At 38.7% G+C, this 19,905-nt stretch overlaps 1 protein-coding gene across 1 annotated transcript in view; it reads right to left on the bottom strand.

The window, feature by feature from the left end:
* Nucleotides 1–1,236: 1,236 nt before the first annotated feature.
* Nucleotides 1,237–19,905, bottom strand: part of atxn10 (ataxin 10) — a 96,459-nt gene continuing 77,790 nt past the window's right edge. Inside the window, exons 11-13 of the mRNA XM_015353298.2 lie at nucleotides 4,785–5,010; nucleotides 3,856–3,896; nucleotides 1,237–3,699 (exon numbers count right to left, since the gene is read on the bottom strand). Of these exons, the coding sequence (XP_015208784.2) occupies nucleotides 4,826–5,010 (185 nt within the window). The 3' untranslated portion in view covers nucleotides 1,237–3,699; nucleotides 3,856–3,896; nucleotides 4,785–4,825. The remainder of the gene's footprint in view (nucleotides 3,700–3,855; nucleotides 3,897–4,784; nucleotides 5,011–19,905) is intronic.

Genomic DNA, 19,905 nt, shown 5'->3' on the forward strand with positions numbered 1-19,905 from the left:
TAAGGTTTATTCACTAATTTAATAATTATCTGTATCCTTTTTTGTATTTGAACTGCTCACAAGAGAAACTTTATGAAGCTTTAGAATGTTAAACTCAGTAAAGCACTGGAATAATCTGGGTACATTATTTTATGAACATGTAGAAGAAAAAGCAAAAACACAAATGAACAAAATTTATCTGAAAAAAAAAACCCAAAGATCCCAAGGAAATGTACTAAAGAGTCCCTGTGGTTTCTTATGTCACGATCACATGTTGCTTTTATTCCCAAAACGAAACAGGCAGAATGAAAAAGTAACAAGAGTCAGTCTGCCTCTGGAGTGTGTTCCTTTATTGTTTCATTTTTCATCCAGACCCTTATGAACACCCTCTTTTTAATTTTAAAGCCAACAATAACAGCCTTGCCAGAAAACACAGGAAAAAAAAGAGTGAAAACAGATTAACTGCTATACAAAAATGCATCCAGACTTTCCAAAATATACCTTGAATAGTTTGAGAAAAAGCTGTTTTTTTAAGACTACTACTTAGAAGTCAGTGCATGTTTCTAACCTGTACATAACATTTAGCATTTACCTGCAATCTCATACAAAATGCACATGCACATAGTGGACTTTTAAGAGATTGTTTTACACGCACAGTTACATACAAGATGAGATAACAGTTTTCATGGCACTAACAATTCAATTTGGGCCATCACAAATTTTATTTCAAATTCTAGCCTCAGCAGTCATTATAAGCAGAAAGTACTGTACAACGCGATAGCATGCTCGCTGCAGTCTAAAGCACAGTTTAAATAAAATAATACGCCAGATATTTTTTGGGAGCAAACTGGGGATCTTTGTTAAAAAAAAAAGATTTAAAAAGAACACATTTGGACAAACAGGAAAAAAAAACCTTTGATTGTATGAGCCATTGAACAAGGAACTGTGAAAACATCTGAAAAAAAAATCCTACAAAAACAAGCAAGGTTAAAAGGGTGATTTCTTTGTCATTATTGGGATAATTTCGATAAATGTGATAGGGTCCTCTCCATCCAATATCTACTTGTTTATAGCTTTATTCCTATTTTTCCTTTGTTGATGAAGCTCAATGTGTAATTATTAGTTCAAGATAACTGTGTGACACTGGCTTATCCTCAATTTGTGTACCTAGAAATTGGGATAATTAAATTGAATGCATGTTTCAACAAGGCTGTGCAAGCTTTTCCCCCCAAGAACTAATTTTTGTCCCTTCTGGTCTTAATTCATCTAAACATGGCCTTTATTTTGTAAAGACATGATAGCAGCCATATCAAACAGCTTATCAGTTTCAACATACAGTACAATGCAATACGTTACGCATACAGTATATATGAAACAAATATGGCCACATGATACTGTGTGCTGTCTGCCTTTTGATGAGGCTATACTCAACCTCTCCTTTTGTGAGCACTGAGCAGTAGTGACTCATTCACCATGTTAGCTGGATAATAGCTCGCCATCCCCATTCCTCTCTATGGCCTTGCTCTTCTATGAAATTCTCCCTCTAATTGCTCTCCGAAGAAGGAGAAAAAAAACAAAACCGGGCAGAAAAAAACAGCATAGTGGGAAGCTGTATTCACAAACCCCCTCACATTGTTTTTAAACAACAAACTGTGAACCTCGTTTTCTATGAAGAAAGAGGCACATCGGTCAAAAGCACTGGATGACTGGGGCTACCATTTGCCAATTCAAGAAGGGCTGGCTTCTTTTTTTTTTGTTTTTAACGACTGATCGGGTGCAGGATTAATCCCCCCGGTCTGTAATAGAAGTCTCTCGGAGGCTGAATTGCCACTGGTGGAAGACAGGGATGCTGTTGTGTTCTGAGGATTAAACCTTGCAAAGCGAATCAAAAGGCACTTTACAATACAGTAATCAGCATGTTTTCACTCTGAAAAGCCCTACAATTTCCCATTTAGAAAACACAGAGCATTACCTTCTTGTAGTTTCCCACAAAACCCATTCATCTGCGGTTTTATTATATGGATTATACCTATGTGTTTTGTGTATCCCACTGCTTGGCAGACAAGGGCGGAGGTGAAGAAGTGTCTACTCCAAAGTGGTAAGTGGAACCAAGGGGACACCCACGGCTTTTTTCGGCTAATTCTACAAACCACGGAGGAATTTCCATTTTGTTTGCTCCCTGGGGAATTAACCCCTACAAGCTCCCCCAGATCGAAGCTTCCAAAAAACGTACAGAACAGGCAGGAGAGGGCTTTTTTTTTAAAAAAAATTGGGGACATTCGCCGTCACCTGTTGCGAGTTGAAAAGAAATGAAATGGAATAGGAAAGCTAAAATAAGCGCCAAAAAAAGGCCAGACTTCGGAACTTTAGAGCTTTGCCCATTTGTAATGGCGGACGGAACACGTTTCTGCATTTTGACACGTGCCTTCTGTGCACTGATGCTTTGGTGAAGCCTTTTTTTTTGGTTAAATTCTCGTTAACGCAAGCAGAGGACCCTGAACCAATATATCGCAGCAGTGATTTCTGAACGTCGTGCTGTGTCGGTCTCGGTAAATCACGCAGGGCAAATAAGACACAGTGGACGTGTTGTGTAACTGTAGTACTGTACTTTCATTTAACGCTGCAAAGTGGTGTACAACAGGTGAGAAACGGAGATCTAGTTGGAATAAAATCTGAATTCCCTCAAAGATCAACATTTTAAGGCATTCATTGCAAAACAAACCTTGCCACAATGTGGATGGAATTCTCTTTATTAACAGCAGGAAAAAGCATAATACAGGATTTATTTAACAAGAAGACAGAAGGCACAGTTAAGAATACTACTAATACTTTGATAAACACTAGGAGTTTTTCTACTTTGCATCTAAAACAATGCCTTCTTTCAAAATGACACTGCAATGGTCATTTCGATAACCAATAGTCAATCGATGGCTTGCCATATGTTGTGCTTTATTATTCACACATGCAATATACAGTGGATATCAAAAGTCTACACACCCTTTTGGAAATTTCAGCTTTTGATGATGTAAAGGCTGGAATCAAGACAAATCATGTCAGACCTTTGATAAGATATTATAACCAACAATATTTAAGTGAAAAACAAATCGATCATTTTTACGAAAAATAAGTAAAATTCAAAAACTTCCAGGTGTGCTACGCTGATAGAGCCCTATCCAAACAGTCTTACGGTTGTAATCAAAGCAAAAGGTGCTTCTCAAAGTATTAGTTGAAGGGTGTGCACTCTTATGCAACCAAGGCAATGAAAGTGTTTTACTTTTAATTATTTTTTCTTAAAATAATCAATTAGTTCTTCACTTAAATATGGTTGGTCACAAGATCTTATTTAATGTAAAAGAAGGACTGGCACGATTTGCCTTGATTTCAGCCTTTACAAACAAAAGCTGAAATTTCAAATAAGGGTGTGTAGACTTTTATATCCACTGTACTGTATATATATATTGGAAGAACTTGATCAGATCCCTGAACAGAGAACAGAAGATAGCATCTCACTGAGCCAGAAGCACCCAAAAATCCTTCAAGTTTTTCAGCGTCTCATTTCTAGGGATATTGTGATACTGTACATTTAGTTGGAATCATGCAGTGCTTACTTACAGTTTTTGGATTTTCTAATTGAAACCAAGGTTTTAAGTAGTACATTTAAGGGACGTTAACTCCGGCAAAATGACTGCATGTTACAGCTTTCTTCCATCATCTTGAAATCTGGGGGAAAAAAAAGAAAATAAAAAAACGCATTAAAAATGCCAATGACATTAATATAACAGGGACAGAAGGAAAAGTATCATAAAACAATGGCCAATATAGCAGATGCACAGGGTCTGAGGGAACATCAGTTTTGTATTTGCTCAAATGGCTTACCTTCATTTGTTTGATAAAAATACTGCCATTTCTTCACACTCCTGAGAGGGAAAAAACAACAACAGTGAAACTGCACAAACATGGACTGTACATGGGTTTTTGCCTTTACTCTTTAAACATTGAACAGAATACATTTATGATTACTTGACAGTCAGTTTCACATCAAGAAACAAACATACGTTTGGAAAGCAGTGTAATTTCTACTTGTCACAGAAACGGTGAAAACAATCTGCTTTGGGAATGCTTACTGACATGGTGTTGTACTTCATGTCTACAAAAGACAGAACACGTACTCCTTAAGATTATTTTTTCCCTAAAAAAGGGGAGTGTGATGATATTCTGCTGTTGTTAAAGACAATGCTACTTTGCACCAGACAATATTATTGCATATACAGTACAATGCAATAAACAGTACTAATACAGTAGGCGACCTTGTTCACAAATTAACTATTGTGTTTAAACGAGATATTTTTCTGGTATAAACAAGATTTTTTTTTTTCTCTGTGGCGCTTATAATCTTCCGTACAAAAGCATAGAAGCTGCAAATTAAACTCAGAAAACTAAAATTCAAGACCGTTCCAACACTTGGCAGATGATATTCAATGAACAGTCGGAAAGGGCCTGCACCTAGTAAAACTAGAAACATTAAATGAGAAACACAAAGCTTTTATGCTTTGTCTTACGTGTGTGTGATGTTTCCTCTCATGGTTAGTGGCGTTATGCATAAATCGCTACCGGTGCTTTCTACTGGGAAAAATGGTTGTAAAGGATTATGACCCTTATTACCTTTATGCTAGCCCAAGACTGCATTCAACTAACATATTAGCAAAAAGGCAGCTAGAGAATTAAATATCTGAGAACAGGTAATGCAAGGAAGAAAGACAAATGAAAGGAAATCAGATTTTCAACCTTCAAACCAAAATTCTTACCAAATCGTCCTGCTTTCAACAGCAGATGCCTCCTGTGGCCATTAGGTGTCCTTAGTGACCGGTCTGAGTAGCAGACTTCCATCCCTGTCCTCCAGTCTGAAGCCCATCTCCCTGAGAGCAGAGTCATCGGCCACGCCGTGTCCCTCCAGTGCCCTGAGCACCTCTTGGTTCTGCTCGTTCTGGTCCAGCATGTTCCGGACAGCAAATATGGCCCACTGGCTGATAACTGCCGTACTCGGTTAAGGACAGAACGTTCGGTCGCTTTCAATGTAGAGGCTTCAAGAATACAACAGCACATTCAGGCTGGCGTCTACAAACTAGGACGCCGCACTTGAAGTGGGAAAAGCCCCACTGCTGGTGTCCGGGAATTCATGTACAAGCCTAAATCGATCATGAAGGTCTCAACCCCACATTTATCTAGTACGGGAAAAGTTGAAAGAAAGAAATACCTTCAGATTTTGAGTCTCCATCTGGGTGTGCTACACGTGAAAATACTTTAAAAAAAAAAACAATGTTTTTCTTTGCTACTTTTCAGCAGGGAATCAACTTTTGCTCATACCTTGCCAGCTTGCATACCCAGATTCAGTCCCCATTGAAAAAGTCTTAATTTTCTTTGCCTTTGCAGGCACTGGAAAACAAGTCCACTATTGATTACAAATATATCTCAAGAGTTAGATCAGATCAGATCACTTTATTGGCCATATACAATTTCTTGTATTAGGAATTTGTCTTTTCGCAGACCCCAACTTGCTCTCCATGAGACACACAGGCAGGGAGAGAAGCTGGGGGTCAGAGCGCAGGGTCAGCCATTTATATGGCACCCCTGGAGCAGCTGGGCTTAAGGGCCTTGCTCAGGGACCCAACGCAGTAGGATTCCTCTGCCGGCCAGCGGGTACGAACCGGCAACCTTCCAGCCACAGGCGCAGATCCTTAGCCACGGAGCCACCGCACTGCCCCAGTTATCGGCAGCAACAATGAAACTAGCTTTCTTTCTAAAATAGCTTACCATTAACAGTCCTTAGCAAGTTCCCAAAAGACCTGTACTACTTACCAGCATTTAGTCATTTGCATTCTACTTTAAGAAAATTTGTTGAACTGTTATCCCAAAGGGCAAATAGACTAAATGAGACATTTATCAGCAGTCAAATAGATGCTCTTTCCAAAGTCCAAGTACAAAATAAAAAAAACAAACAATAAAACAGCCCTTCTGGTATCATACACTATGTACTGCAGTGTTGCCAACTTATTAAGCAGTTATACTGGGTACTTCCATTAAACTACATATCAAAGTAATAGAAGTAAGCGAATAAAATTCTTTTTTTTGTTAATACGAGGTATTTTAAATTCCAAAATTGACATAAAGGACTTAATCTCTTCTAGTTTCTGTTCTAAAAGGGAATGCCAGTGATCAACTGACAGGAATGTACAGCATGTTGGTAATAAGCTCACGTCTTTAAATTTGGAAGATGGTTAGCATTAGATGACCAAGAACAAGGTGATGTCAATTTCCTCTGACTGTAGAAGAGGGGCCTGAAATCATGTCAGGTGCATACTTCCTAATAGACAAAGCAAAGCTCCCTCAATGCAAACTCACTGAAACCAGGAAACAATCTTCCTTGGTCTCCTTTAACCTAACAGGTAGTCTTGTTGAAAATCCTTTTCAATGACCTCATCGCAGGATGCCCACTCTCGGTATTATCGCAATAATTCGGAGTTCCAGCAACTCAAATCATCCTCAGCCCTACGTAAATCTGGAGGGGTTTCCTTTCCAAAAAACAACTAATGATTTGAAAAACAGTTGTATTTTCAGAAGTTTCTTATAAGTGAAAAAACGAGTATAGGAAAGTGCTCCTCCACCACCAATGTGCAGGTCCACCTGCATTCTTACCAGTAAATTAACACTTTCAAATGGAAACTTTCATCCCAAAAAGATTAATAAATGTGTAATAATCCACACAGAAAAGCCTTGTAAGATCTTTCTTGATAGGGATAACGTTGCCCATATGGAAACTGGCAAATGGAAAGACACTCTGTTTCAGGTAATAACAGTTTGAGGGGCACAAGGCGAATCGATAGCATGTAAGTTCACATACTGTGATACCAGTCCTACCTCACAGTTGGATACAACGGGTATTTCAAACACTGGGCAGCAATAATAGTATCTTGTGTTTTACAAGTAAATTTTAATGGGCACACAATTATGTCATTCAGTGGGGAGTACCAAAAGGAACTGATGCTGCAGCTAGTTACACTTGTGATCTCAATCACCACTTATGGGGATTTCTTTATTTTTTTAGGCTGGGCAGGATCTTCACAGAATGACAGTGTGCTAAGTTTTGCCTCTCTCGTTGGCTGCTGTGGGGTGCCCCTGGATCCACTCTCCTACTGTAAACAAAGACTTTGCTCACCATTGACGTTTGTGGGCGAATAAACTTTTAAATCGACCCGTCTGAAGAGGCAAAGCCATTAAGATGTTTATTTAGCAGAAGACCAATCAATTAACTGCCTTTTAAACAATCGGGCTACGGTGACTCATGGAACTGTGGCATAAAGGCCTGCCAAATCAATTCAAGGCTGGTGCTTCCGTGGTTTATGTTGTGCTCTGTGACGTTCCGAGCAGAGTCAATAAAGGAACATATTTCTGTCACTTAGTTCCACAGTGAGTATTCCACTGATGAGTGAGTAGACCTTCCAAACTTTAACAGCTCCACCTTAACAGCTCCAAGGGTAAAGCACCTGACTCTGCTGTATCATAGTCGTATCTACAAGTGACGACTCATCATTTGAAAAGCACCTGTCCTGTTGCTTAAAAGTATATCGCTGTATGTGGTATGAGCCCTAAACTGCTTGATTTTCTTTATATTTTATATCTGATATCCACATCAGGAATTCCTAATCGTTTCTTAACATCTCAGCTCACAGCAGCAACTCCTGTACATACTGCTTCTCAGGAATGAGGGAGGGCAGATGACGTCCACAATCTGTCTGCCCATTGGGTCATACAGTAGGTTATTCAAAGGCAAACGAAACAGGGTCCGGATGGGCCAGCTGGCACATCTCTCGCAGAAACCTGCAGGTACCCAGGAAGTCTCAAGGGTCAGGAGTTCCAAAGAGATCATGATGCTTTTCCAATCAACCCATTTAGGAATTTCAGGAAATTAGTGGCGCTTGGACTAGGATATCAGTCCTAAAATATAATATTAACTGGAATAAAACATAGGTCCAGGTCTAAACTCCAGAATTAGAGAACTTCACTGTAATATTCAGGATGTACCCAATAAAACACTGAACAGGACATACTGTATGTACTTAATCTAATTTATTCTTAACTGAACATTTCAATTATTTCTTTGGAATTTGGAATTTACCATGCTTTGTGCGCATAAAATATTAATTGTCCAACCCACTGTATTGTCTTTCTGGTGAACTATTATTTTGTTCGTGAAATATCAAAACGCATAAATGCTAATGATCAAATTGTAAGTATTCTAAGTTCATTTCACCTCTGACGGCCACGACCACTCTAATCTCTCCATCTGTGTTCTCAAAGATGGTTTTCCGAACTCATACATCAGAAAGACTACCGAAACCAAACTTATCCTGCAGCTAGGATCACACCTTCCCCCTTATCTTAACGACAGACTACTATTCTACTAAATTTTCTCCATTCATTGGAAGTTTCATTTCACACCTCTCTGCACCCATTCTGACTTCACACCTCTTGATTGGCCTCTCTTTCTGTCCCGTGCTCCCACCTCTAACCCCTCCTCCCTCCCAGCTTTTGTTCTCCCACTACATTACCTTTGCCTACTGCCTTGTCTCTCTCACACCTGAAGAAGGCTCCACGGCCGAAACGTTGTGTTTTTTCTCTTTTTTTTTCAGCATGGAATAAACCTATTACTTGTTCCTTTGCAGCCTACGCATGCTGACGAAGCTACCCACCTGAACTACTAAATTCTAAGTACTATTAATTTCCTCTTTGACAATAACCCACACAATTCCTTCAAACGTGTAATGAAAAAAAGACAGCAAGAATATCTGATACCTTCAAGTTAACTTTAGTTAATCTGCATGTGATGTGACTCTAAAGGTCTTATCAAGCTCCACCCCTTTACTTTCATCTTATATTTCTGTTTTTGCTATACTGTACATAACATTAATTTTAATGTAAGGTAACAGGATTTATGGAATGGATCCATTGGAACCCTTGGATTCAGTGAACAGCTTCACAATGCTAATATAAAAGACTAATAAACCCTTTTTAAAAAAAAACAAGATTGCAAGCATCACTGTTTGCCAGGAAGCCAAAGGAGCCCTGCTTGAGAAATCTCAGTCCTACTCCAGCAGAGTTCTGCCAATTGTGGCTGTCCCTCAGGAAATCTTGGTCACACTCGGCTGGCAACATGACTCAGAATCGGCGTGCAACCTGTTTTCAGAGCAAGTGCTTTTCGTGGCTGAGCAGCCGCCTAAACTGAATTAAAATTTTTGTGAGGATTTGAGTTTACTTAAATATTATACACTTCAGCAGTTGATGTGCCACACCCTCTTTCGTCCCTTCTGTGAAAAGCGCTCTTACTCAGAGTGTTTTCCAATAAAAGAAGGTACAGTAAGTTATAGAAGCGGCTGTAACAGCTGCAGAAACACAGATGTCACATTTTCAGATTCTGCTCTACAGTATGTGGGCATTTTGCTTCCTTCCATCCCAGGAGGTATAAGGTACTTCATAAAACCACGGCACGACTCCAGAAAATGATCTCTCCTTCGTTCAACCGAAGGAAATGGAGAAACGAGGGAAGACACAGCAGGCAATAAACACAGACGAGATTCAACTTCACACCGGTTTTGTGAGGTAACTTCAAATTTACCGATAGGCATGAACACCGACAAAATAACAGATACCCTGGCCGACTGCTTCAACGAGCCAAGGAATTATATCTATTTGTGGTCTTACTGTAGCTGAGCAGCTGAAGGCAAGGGTCATGAATTAGGCAGAAATTCAGGTCTGAACACTGATGGAGGAGGGGGTTCCCTTACATAGCCACTGGATCCATGAAGTAAGCGAGGACCAAAAATCCCAGGAAACTGTACATGTGGACAACCTCCTCTGCATTCCTAAACAATTGCTCTCCTCGCCACACTGCTTATAACCCATCCCCTGCAAGTCTTTCAATTATCCCTTTTTTAAGGTCATGATAATAAAAGAAAGCTCCCCTCTCCTACTTATAACCTTCAAGAAAGGGGAGGAAACAAAAAACTTTTGAGGGTCAGTGGATATATTGTAGCAAATAAACCAGCAACTAGTAAACACCTGGCAGAACTGGAATGAAACAAACCGAAATGGCTTTGCGGCACAACGCAAGAGGGCTTACTAATATCACTCATTTTTTTCCCTTTAGGATGTGGATTCTGGCTGGGGCGGGGTTATAGTTTGAGTCAGCCTGCAGCAAAAGATCGCTCTCCTACTAAGGAGAGAGACGAGATAACTTTGGCCACTTTCCATGTGCATTATCAAATATCAGCCTTGGCCAGCTTGTTCTCCTCCCTTACATCGGCAACAATATGCCCTCTTCACTGACCACTGCTCCGCTTTCTGCTTTTCAAAGCTTTCTTCCAGTTCTCTAAACCGAACAGAACAATCTCCACACTACATCTGTGTTGCAACAACCCCTTCTGCTCAGCGAGTAAAGAGGTTAATTTTTCAATGTCTCCAAAACGATGCTGGTATGAAGGAACATGAGGGGGGGAAAAATCGGGCATAATTCTCAAGAAGGAAGAGATTGTAACCTATAACACTTGGCAGAGCTGACATTTTTATGTGGGATCAATATCAGTCATGTGTACACCAACTCCGTGGTAGCGTTGAACTCTGTATTATTTATACCTGTGCATGCTTGCCAATGTGGGAAATCGTTGCTATAATTAAGTCCAACACCATTAATTAGAACTTTTTGCGCTATACTTATGGTTCTCTGCTGCAATCGCCTGTTTTTTTTTGTTAGGTGTTTAAAAAGAAATAGATTACAATTTTACAGAGCTGCTGACTATTTTTGTGCTGTTTCTTATAGAAGCTGGCATTGCTCAAATCAGACAGATAGCAGAAAAACACTGGAAGTATTTATATACAGTTTTACTCCTTACCTGCATGTGTCAAGGAGCTGTGGGCATAAACTAACAATTACATACAGTAATTGCTTATGAGGAGATGTCAATGAAGTAGAAAATAGTAACAAAAAACAAATGCTATACTTAAGACATCTGCTGCAGTATGCAAACCTGAACACATCTTTAAAAAGAGCTTATATTCTCAATGATCTCATTAAAAACTGTGCAAACTACTTGTGCTATACATTCCCTTTTCTATACATTTTAATATTTATCAAAATAAAAACACACACACAAACTTATGGTTCATGTTGCTAGGTTTCTTGTTTTTCAAACAAGATATATTTTTTACTTTAAAGTCGATAAACATCACTGTTGTGTAATTAACTTTTTTTTAAATAAGGAAAAACTCCCCCCCCCCCCCCCAAAGAATACTGTTTTTCATAAAATCTTCAGCAAACGGCTCCGTTACAACACTTTTTTTCAAGCATCAGAATGTCGATCTTTTGTTTCAGTGTGAATAAATACATCCATTGGGCTCTCTTTTAAATCGTAATCATGCACATTTTTCTGTCCTGCAATAAGGTAAACACAATTAGAAATGTTGTACTTTAAGGAAAAACAGATTTTTCATGACGTTTTATAGGAAAAAGGGTAAAACACAGCCTAAAAATAAAAAATAGACTGTAAAAACAGTCTCCTTAAGAAAGTCATTATAGTGTTTTCTTATGCTGGGAGTAAATTATGGAGTCTACTGTACTCTGTAACTGGCTACAGTTCATACTGCTGCAAAAGGCGAATTTGTTGTGTACACTACGTAATGTATGTTTAGCAAGACTGCATTGGCAAACCTGTGCTTTACAATAATCATAAAATGTTATTAATCAAAGAACTGAGGATAAATACACTCTGAATGAACATGATTGGGACAAGAGTTTAATAGGACTTTCCCTTGCTTTGAATACACACTGCTTCTTACTCAAACTGCAAAAACCTGGAATTTCATGATGTCATTCACTTGGATGTCATTTTTCTCAGACGCTATTGAGAAATTGCACCCAATGGGAACAAATAAAAAACAGTTTGAGAAACAGGCAGCAAGTGATTGATGCCGGCTACCTACCACTCCAAAAACAAACACTGTTTGAAGAAGAAAATGAAAGAGATACAAATGTCTCTTGGCATCTCAGATGTTGGAAAACATAAGCTTAGCTAATTTTAATACCCCTGTGGCTTAAGTGAAAAATGCTGCAATTCCGAAAAAACTAAGGATTACACATGTACACAAAACAGAGGAGCTTATTTTTGCAGTGACAAAAACTTTCAAATTTAAAGATTTTAATACAGTACAGCTAAAATGCATCATCTGAAATGATGGATTATGATCTATTTGGCAAAGCGGGCCAACGTTTAGTGCCTCAATTCTTGAACTGACTGTGTTCTTTTCAACAGTACAGCTGAGCTCACAGAGCCAGTGATGAATATTACATGAGGAGGGCTCTTGACATACTGCAACGGTATAGATATCCACAGACATGCCCACTGACACTGAAGTGGTACAAGAGATTAAAATGAGTGAAAGCTAATATTCCCACTGCCCTCTTGTCACACTGGCCAAAGAGGTAAAATTCAACATGTTCTGAAGTTTCTAATCCCTACCAACACTTTAAGCACCTTTATTGTTGGACTGTGCTTTGCTAGAAAGGCCTCAGTTGTTTCCATAGAGACTGCAATAATACACCAGGCCTGTTTGTTGCAAATCTACATAAAGAACAAATGCAACTGGCAGCGCAACAGACATTTCTGGAAGAAAATCTTCACAAATACAAGTGTTAGCTTTTACAGCTTTCTTTAACTCACCCCTCCCACCCCTTATCTAAAGGGCTTTAATACCTTATATTAATCCCGGTAAGAGGCTGTATTTTATTTTAAATAAAAACAAGTTCTTTTGAAAGTAAACCAATCAGAACAAAAGTTTGGTCATTCATTTCCATCCCTGGGCACTGTGGAAACCAGGCTTTGCACTGGATTAAACTCAAATGAGGAAGTAAAGGAGAGAGAATGCATCGTTTTTTTTAAATGCTATTTAATCAGTGAAAGCGCACCTTCACTTGAGTCTTTTAACAGCGATGCGTTATATACTGCACATAACATCGGATTGATTCCCATTAATCATACTCCCCATGAACCAAAAGGTTTTAAGGTTTTTGTTGTTTATGAATTAGAGTTAACACCCTTGCGTTAAAAAAAATAAAGGAGGTAAATGAAGAAAGTTTATATTTTTGGTGGAAACAAAAGAATACACCAACCAAAAAGGAAAATGGAAATCCAGTAGGTTCAAATACAATATTTCAGACTAAAACGCAAATATCTAACAAGGGTAACCAAATTCTCAAATGCAAAATTTAGGCTTGTCCTTTAACACACTATATGAATAAAACACTGGTCTTGAAGGAACACTACTGGTTTTTATTCCAAGAAGTAAGCTAATTGATCTGTTAATGTCTTTAAACTTTTATTTACCTTGTTTCTACCCGAGAGTCAAATACTCAGCTTCAAGGGTGCCGTTCCCTGCAACTTCAAAACACACAATTTTATTCAAGCACCTCGCTGGCTGTTATTTCTGACTAAACTGCTTGTATTAAGGTAGTTCATGATTTCAGCTGATGATGAACAGACACAGGCAGGAGTGACGCTGTATCAGACACTCCCTCAATGAGTGTGTTAGTTTTTGCTTCTGCAATGGTCCAATTCTTAAATAAATATAAATAAAATTTAGCACACCAATTTTTTTAGACAACCTGGATAGCTGAAAGTATTCATCATCTTTGCATCTGCGCTGCCAAGTGTTATAGGTTACAAGTATTCATCATCATTAACTAACAAGTATAAAATCTTGCCATATTTGATTTCTGCTAAAAGGACAATATAAGACCAAAAGAATGGCATTCAATACGCCTAAAAAAAAGTAACTCATGGCCTGCTGATAAAGTTTTATCCAACATTTTTATTTCAATTTCTCTATTTATTCATACAATATAAACAATGGATTCTAATGTGTGTGTGCTTACAAGCCTTAAACAGTCACATCTGTTTAGACATTTTTTTTAAGACCACACAAGCTATTTTTTTATGCCACCACTTTAGGCTGCGTTAGGGTTTAGCTTTTGTGAAAAAAAAACATACATTAAAACGGGCGACTTAAACTATGCCTGGAAAAAAAAAAGTCATCTTTTCCCCTTCTGTATCTGTAAACAGCTAAATGTTTTTGCTGCATTTGTTTCAAGAGATGATGCTATGTTTAAGATCAGTCTGAACAAACCAACACTTCTGCAAACAAAAACTCATGACATGAGGTGAAATCTTTCATTTTGTGTTTTTGTCCCGACATTTTTCCCCTCTCTCCTATCACAGAAATAAGCACACCCTTCCCGACACATATTTTACAAACCCGGTCTGGGATTTTTTAATGAAATGTTGGTCCTGGATGAAGGCCACACTGAACTCTCTGTTCACCCCATACTCAGACCAAAATTGAAACACAAACAGCGACATGTTCCCTTGCCTCCAGGACAATGTCTAAACACATAAAAACATAAGGTCAGACCACAACAAAGGCCAACAATATGCAACCCATAACAGGAACCAGACAGACTAACAGACACACACTCTAATTCTCAGAACTTGCCAGACAATTTCAGATGCTCATACGGGCTTGAAAAACTCTGCTTGCCCATCACAGACAACTGCCCGTTTTCCCACACCCACCACATTAAAAAAATACAACCAAAGAAGACAAGTCAAATAGGTCCATCTTGTTTAGGTCCTAGCAAATTCCGAGCACCTTAGCATTTTTCTTGTCTTAACGTTTCACATACAGTAGGATTCGCAGTGGTTAACAGTGGTGAAGTACTGTGGCTTGTGCCTGAACTTCACACACGTTTGTGCACAGGGGACCTTTTCATACTGCAGGGTTATAGTTTGAGTGCCAACAGGTGTACCAATCTGCAGCGTGATGTTGCACGATCTGATTTGATTGGTAAGTTAGACTTTACACATTGGCGGGAGCTTTAGAAAAACTACTTTTGATTCAGGACAATCCACTCCTGGTGGGTTGGTCGATAAAGAGTTAGAAAAAATTGTTTTTGGTGGGGGGAAAAAAAAACAACCTTTAGGCTCTGGTTAAGACTGACTTTCTTCCAGAAAACCACATTGAATATAAAGGCCATTTAAGACCTATAGCAATGACAATGTAGAGGATCAAAATCTGTTCGGCCACTGCACTAAACACTAATTTCCTATGCTGGCTCTACATAAGAAAAAATCTAAACAGTTTTGTGATTCTGACATTCATAAAACAAGTACATACAGTATCAAGCTTATAATACTGTAGACTACATTTTTTTTTAATTACCGACCCTGTGCTCAGTGCACTGAAGTATAATTTAAAAAATGTCCTGCTAAAACCATCCTTTTTCATTGCTTATGGGAAAATGGAAATGCAGCACATTGTAAAAGAAACCAATCGTAAAAACATACAGAAAACAAAACTATAAAAATGACAACTTGTATCACAAGAATAATTAACTTTCAATAATAACGCTCATACGAGGAATTCAATAGAACATCATGGTTTGTCAGTCTGTCATTAAAATCCCACAGTTTTAAACCATACAAAGATGAACAAAAGAAAATGCATTTTATTCTCTGTATTTTTTTATGACTTAGTATACTAAAATTATCCAATTGTTAATGTATCGCATCCACTCTCTAAACTAACAAAACTACATCAAGTAGTGGCAGGGATGGCTTTGAAGAAACAGACCAGAGAATTAAATGCAGAGCAACTGTACAGACTTTTGTCTTAAAGTAAAAACATAGCATGTAGCGGCAGGGTTTTTAGTCTCCCAGTATATTCCTATGGGGTTTGAGAAAGCTACATCATTATAATTTCTTGGTAACTTAAGGCTTTCAGGGAAGTTCTAGCCAGAAAACCACAATGTTTTATAATGGGAGTTCAGACCTCTTAATTGTAAATTCATGTCAAACAATTAGAACTTCAGTGGCTTCATGGATACTAACTGGCACTGCTGCATACACTACAAAATAATTTTCTTATTATTCATTTTCTTCTAAGCCCCATCTTAACGTTGCCAAAGATACACACACTGAACACAACATCTGCAAAAGCACCGCTATACTTTTCTATGAGTGGAAACCAAACTTCACAAGACTTTGGTTTTTTATGCCTTTTCCACGGTTTAATAATTCCAGGTTCCCCGGCAGAGGAGACGTGAAGCTCTTGGGTGCGGAAAGGATAGGTCTTTGTGCAAGAGTTCAGTTACACAGAACCTGTCAGGAAAATGTACACAATTCTCCAATGTACAGACAATATCCACAGAAGAGTCAATTTGAAGAATTTGCATACTGAATAGAATCATTCTATGTACAGCTAAATTATTATTTTCGTACTTGGTTTATTTTACATTTAGTTAAGCTACAATAACCTTATCCCTATTTTTATAACTTGTAATTTTTACATTTTTCATCAGATTACTATACTGTGAAAACGGCTTTCAAAACCATGTCAGTTCAAATGTTAATATGACACGTACAATGTTCTCATTTGTGCACAATACATGCAACAACTTCTCCAAAATAAACTTTGTTTTTATATGCACCTAAGCTAGCTTCTCTTGCTTCACATACTCCGTGAAAGTGCAGTTTGCCAAAGCGGTCTGTTTGAAGAGGACACTAATAAAAAGTCTCAACACTGAGCTCTCTTTCTTCGGTCAGGCTGCTTAGTGTAGGCAATCTGTCTAAAACCTTTTAAATACTTCCATTTATCACTATCTGGCGAGCTAACAGTCACGGACATCAGCATTAATCTCTCCAGGTACACAGAGGCGAAACATCCACTGAGACTGCTAGTGCTTCATGCCTGTTGCATCACAGCCTGACACTTAAAATGCACCTATTGTTCACAGAAGATCAGTCTGTCTGCACTATCTGCCCTTTTGGCCTCAGACATTTAAAGCTCCCATTTTCTTAGATTGGTTGATAAAATCGCTTCAATAAAGACTGCGAAAGAGAGTGTGCATGTCTGTAGTATACCATGCCGGAAAAAAAAAACAACCAACACTTTATCCTCAACTTGAAAAAAGTGAACAGCGGGGGATCTTTTTAAGTCCTATACTACATTTCTCAGCATGCTTACAGTACCTCAACAGCAGGTCCCCATGATGATGCAGCCAGTGAGATTTGTACAAATGACACAAAAGGCTCATTTAACTGTTGTTAGTTACAGTTACAGATTTCGGTCTGCTGTTGCTGCAGAAAAACCGACACCATGTAATACTGACGCACGAATGTTGCTTCCACTATCGCAGGGTTCTCCAATCTGTTTGCCCTCCCATGTACCATAAAACAGCACGCTGTGCTTCTCAGTTTTCTGTTCTTGCCTGTCTTTTTTGCACCTTCATCCGGAAGAGATTTTTTTTTAAGTTAAGCAAAGATGATTATATTATTGTCTGATTAACTGGGTCTCAATTTATTACCTACAGGCCAGTAAACGGCTTAAAAGCAAAACCGAAACACTAAGTGACATTAAAAAGAATGACTCTCTCTATCGTTACAGCCCGAGGAGGGTCAGCTTTGGACAGAACAGCTTTACAGCCGTATCATAGCAACTGGGGGATGACAGATCTCAGGAGGAACACAAAAAGCCCTCAGTCAGTTAAAAGAGCAGGCCCTCTTCAAACAAACGGAAAGGACAATTTTCATTTAATCATGCACAACGAACTCCAGGTCCATTCACAGATCCCTTCCTACTAAGAAAACCATAAAAACTTTAAGAGCAGTTTTGGTTTTCTTAGTGCTGTATCACACCATTTTTCTGTACACCTGAACGAATTCAGGACATGGATACTCATGCAATTACCATATGTTAAGTTTATTTTTCCACCCAAGAAGGCGCTATAAATGCAAACTCGCTATACCCAGCATGAAAAGAAACCCATCACATGTAACTGCAAAACAGTCATCGGGAAGGTGAAAATCATTAATTCCTCTCTGCGTTTTTCTGGATTGTCACCTGGCTTGACATTTAATGGGTTAAATCAATCAACCACCTGTGCCCAACCAACTCCATCACTGATGAGCTGATTTAGTGTTTAAGCAACTTGAGTCCCACCCATTGGATTTGATCCAATTGATAATGACATTTAATCAATATCCCAAGTCAGTAAATTTCATCTGGAAATGTAAATGTCTTGCAATGCCAAATTAATTAAAACAAAACTGCTAAGAAACTGGGCAGCTGCAATATATGAACAAAGACTTTGTATGGTGAAGGCTGAGAAAAAAAGACCATTCTCTCATGTTGCTGGGTTCTGCAGGGGCTGTGCATCTCAAGTCTTCACCTAGGTCCACCTATAAATGGTGCCACTCTTCAGTTTGTTACGCTACACTCCTGGTTAAATATTACTAAAAATAAATAAATGATTTCATTCACTAATGCAATCCCTCTGCGCTTGAGAAGACCAGCTCAAATAAAAAGAAGCTTGGAACTCATGCCAAGGGGTTTTGACCAAAAAAAAAAGACTTGATTAAGTAGACATTGGATATTGATCTCCCCAGATTAAAACCAGGATGTTGCGCCGAGACAACAGAGACTTGTTTTCAGACTGCTGGGTTTAAGCCACGCATATCCAACGTGGCAGCACGCCAGCAATCCAACCGGATTGATGGCAGAATGGGCAAGCCCAGCAATAGCCTGTGGAAAAATAAAGGCCCAGTAAAAAAAAAAAAAGACATAAAAGAACCTATCACGTACTGTCCTTATCACTGTCCTTCATCGTTTCACCTGTCCAAATTCTGAGAAAGGGTGGAGCATCCCAGACCTCACCTTGAAGTGGAACGGCTTATGTGTTTTGTCTTTATTACACACATCGACACAGGCTTCTTTTGTTTTCCGTGCATTGAGAAAAAAAAATGTTTGATGACTTTGCCAACATACCCCTCGGTTCATTTCAGATTGCGCGAGTTAAGAGTTAATGCTATACGGCTTTTCATCACTGAAGGTGAGGAAATTCATGACGGCTGGTCACTGATCTTATTTTAACTGTGAACGTTCGTTAAAATCAAACGTCCACTGGTCTGATTTTTTTCATTCTTCCCGATGAGGACAGCAGGTGCATTTTCTTGCTGTTTTTAATTAAATGAAAAAAGAAATATCAGATGGCTCATCTCTGGTGTGTATTAATTCTTGGGCTTGACTTTGCTGGAGTGCCTGCTTCTCCATTCCTGTGTATACTGTACATATGATGCTGGCTGCATCTCACACTACCACTGCAAAGACAAGAGGTATGCTGGTCTGTGCTTTATAGACCTTGTCCCTTATGGTGGCCACATTCCATTTAGCATCTGAATCTTGGATATAAACACCACCTTGAAAATATTTTCACTTTCCAGAGGCACAGCAAAATAACTGAAATAAAGATCAACTGAGACCATAACTTTTCATTTGCATCTAATTCATGTCACGGAGTGGATGTAACATTGTTGGCTAACTCAAGCGCTTGTCTGGCCACATTTGTAGCTACCCCAAGAAAAAATGGTGAGGAAGTAACTTTATACTTTTTATCTTAATAATTTGGTTTTCACTTCTTCACAAAAAACGTAACATGGCAATTAATCGAGTTAATAAAAACTGGAAAACTAATAAGAAGTCATCATTCCTTGCAAATATATATCACTTTAATCCAAAAGGACCTACTGTACATACTTTACACATGGCAAGGGTCATACTTTGTCAATCTGAGTTGACAGGTGGCAGCCAATATACATACAAAAAATCCACTTCATGGATTAAATGAGGTTAAAAGACATTTTGCAAGTTCTGAAACTGCTACAGCAAAGCATTCATGGTCACTATACTGGATAATTCGTTTTTGAAACTGTGGTCCAGAGAAAACTGCGCTCAAGAGAAAACAGGGCTCAGGGTACAGATGTTGGGTGC

This window comes from Lepisosteus oculatus, chromosome 7 (assembly GCF_040954835.1).
Source record: "Lepisosteus oculatus isolate fLepOcu1 chromosome 7, fLepOcu1.hap2, whole genome shotgun sequence".
Lineage (NCBI taxonomy): Eukaryota > Metazoa > Chordata > Actinopteri > Semionotiformes > Lepisosteidae > Lepisosteus > Lepisosteus oculatus.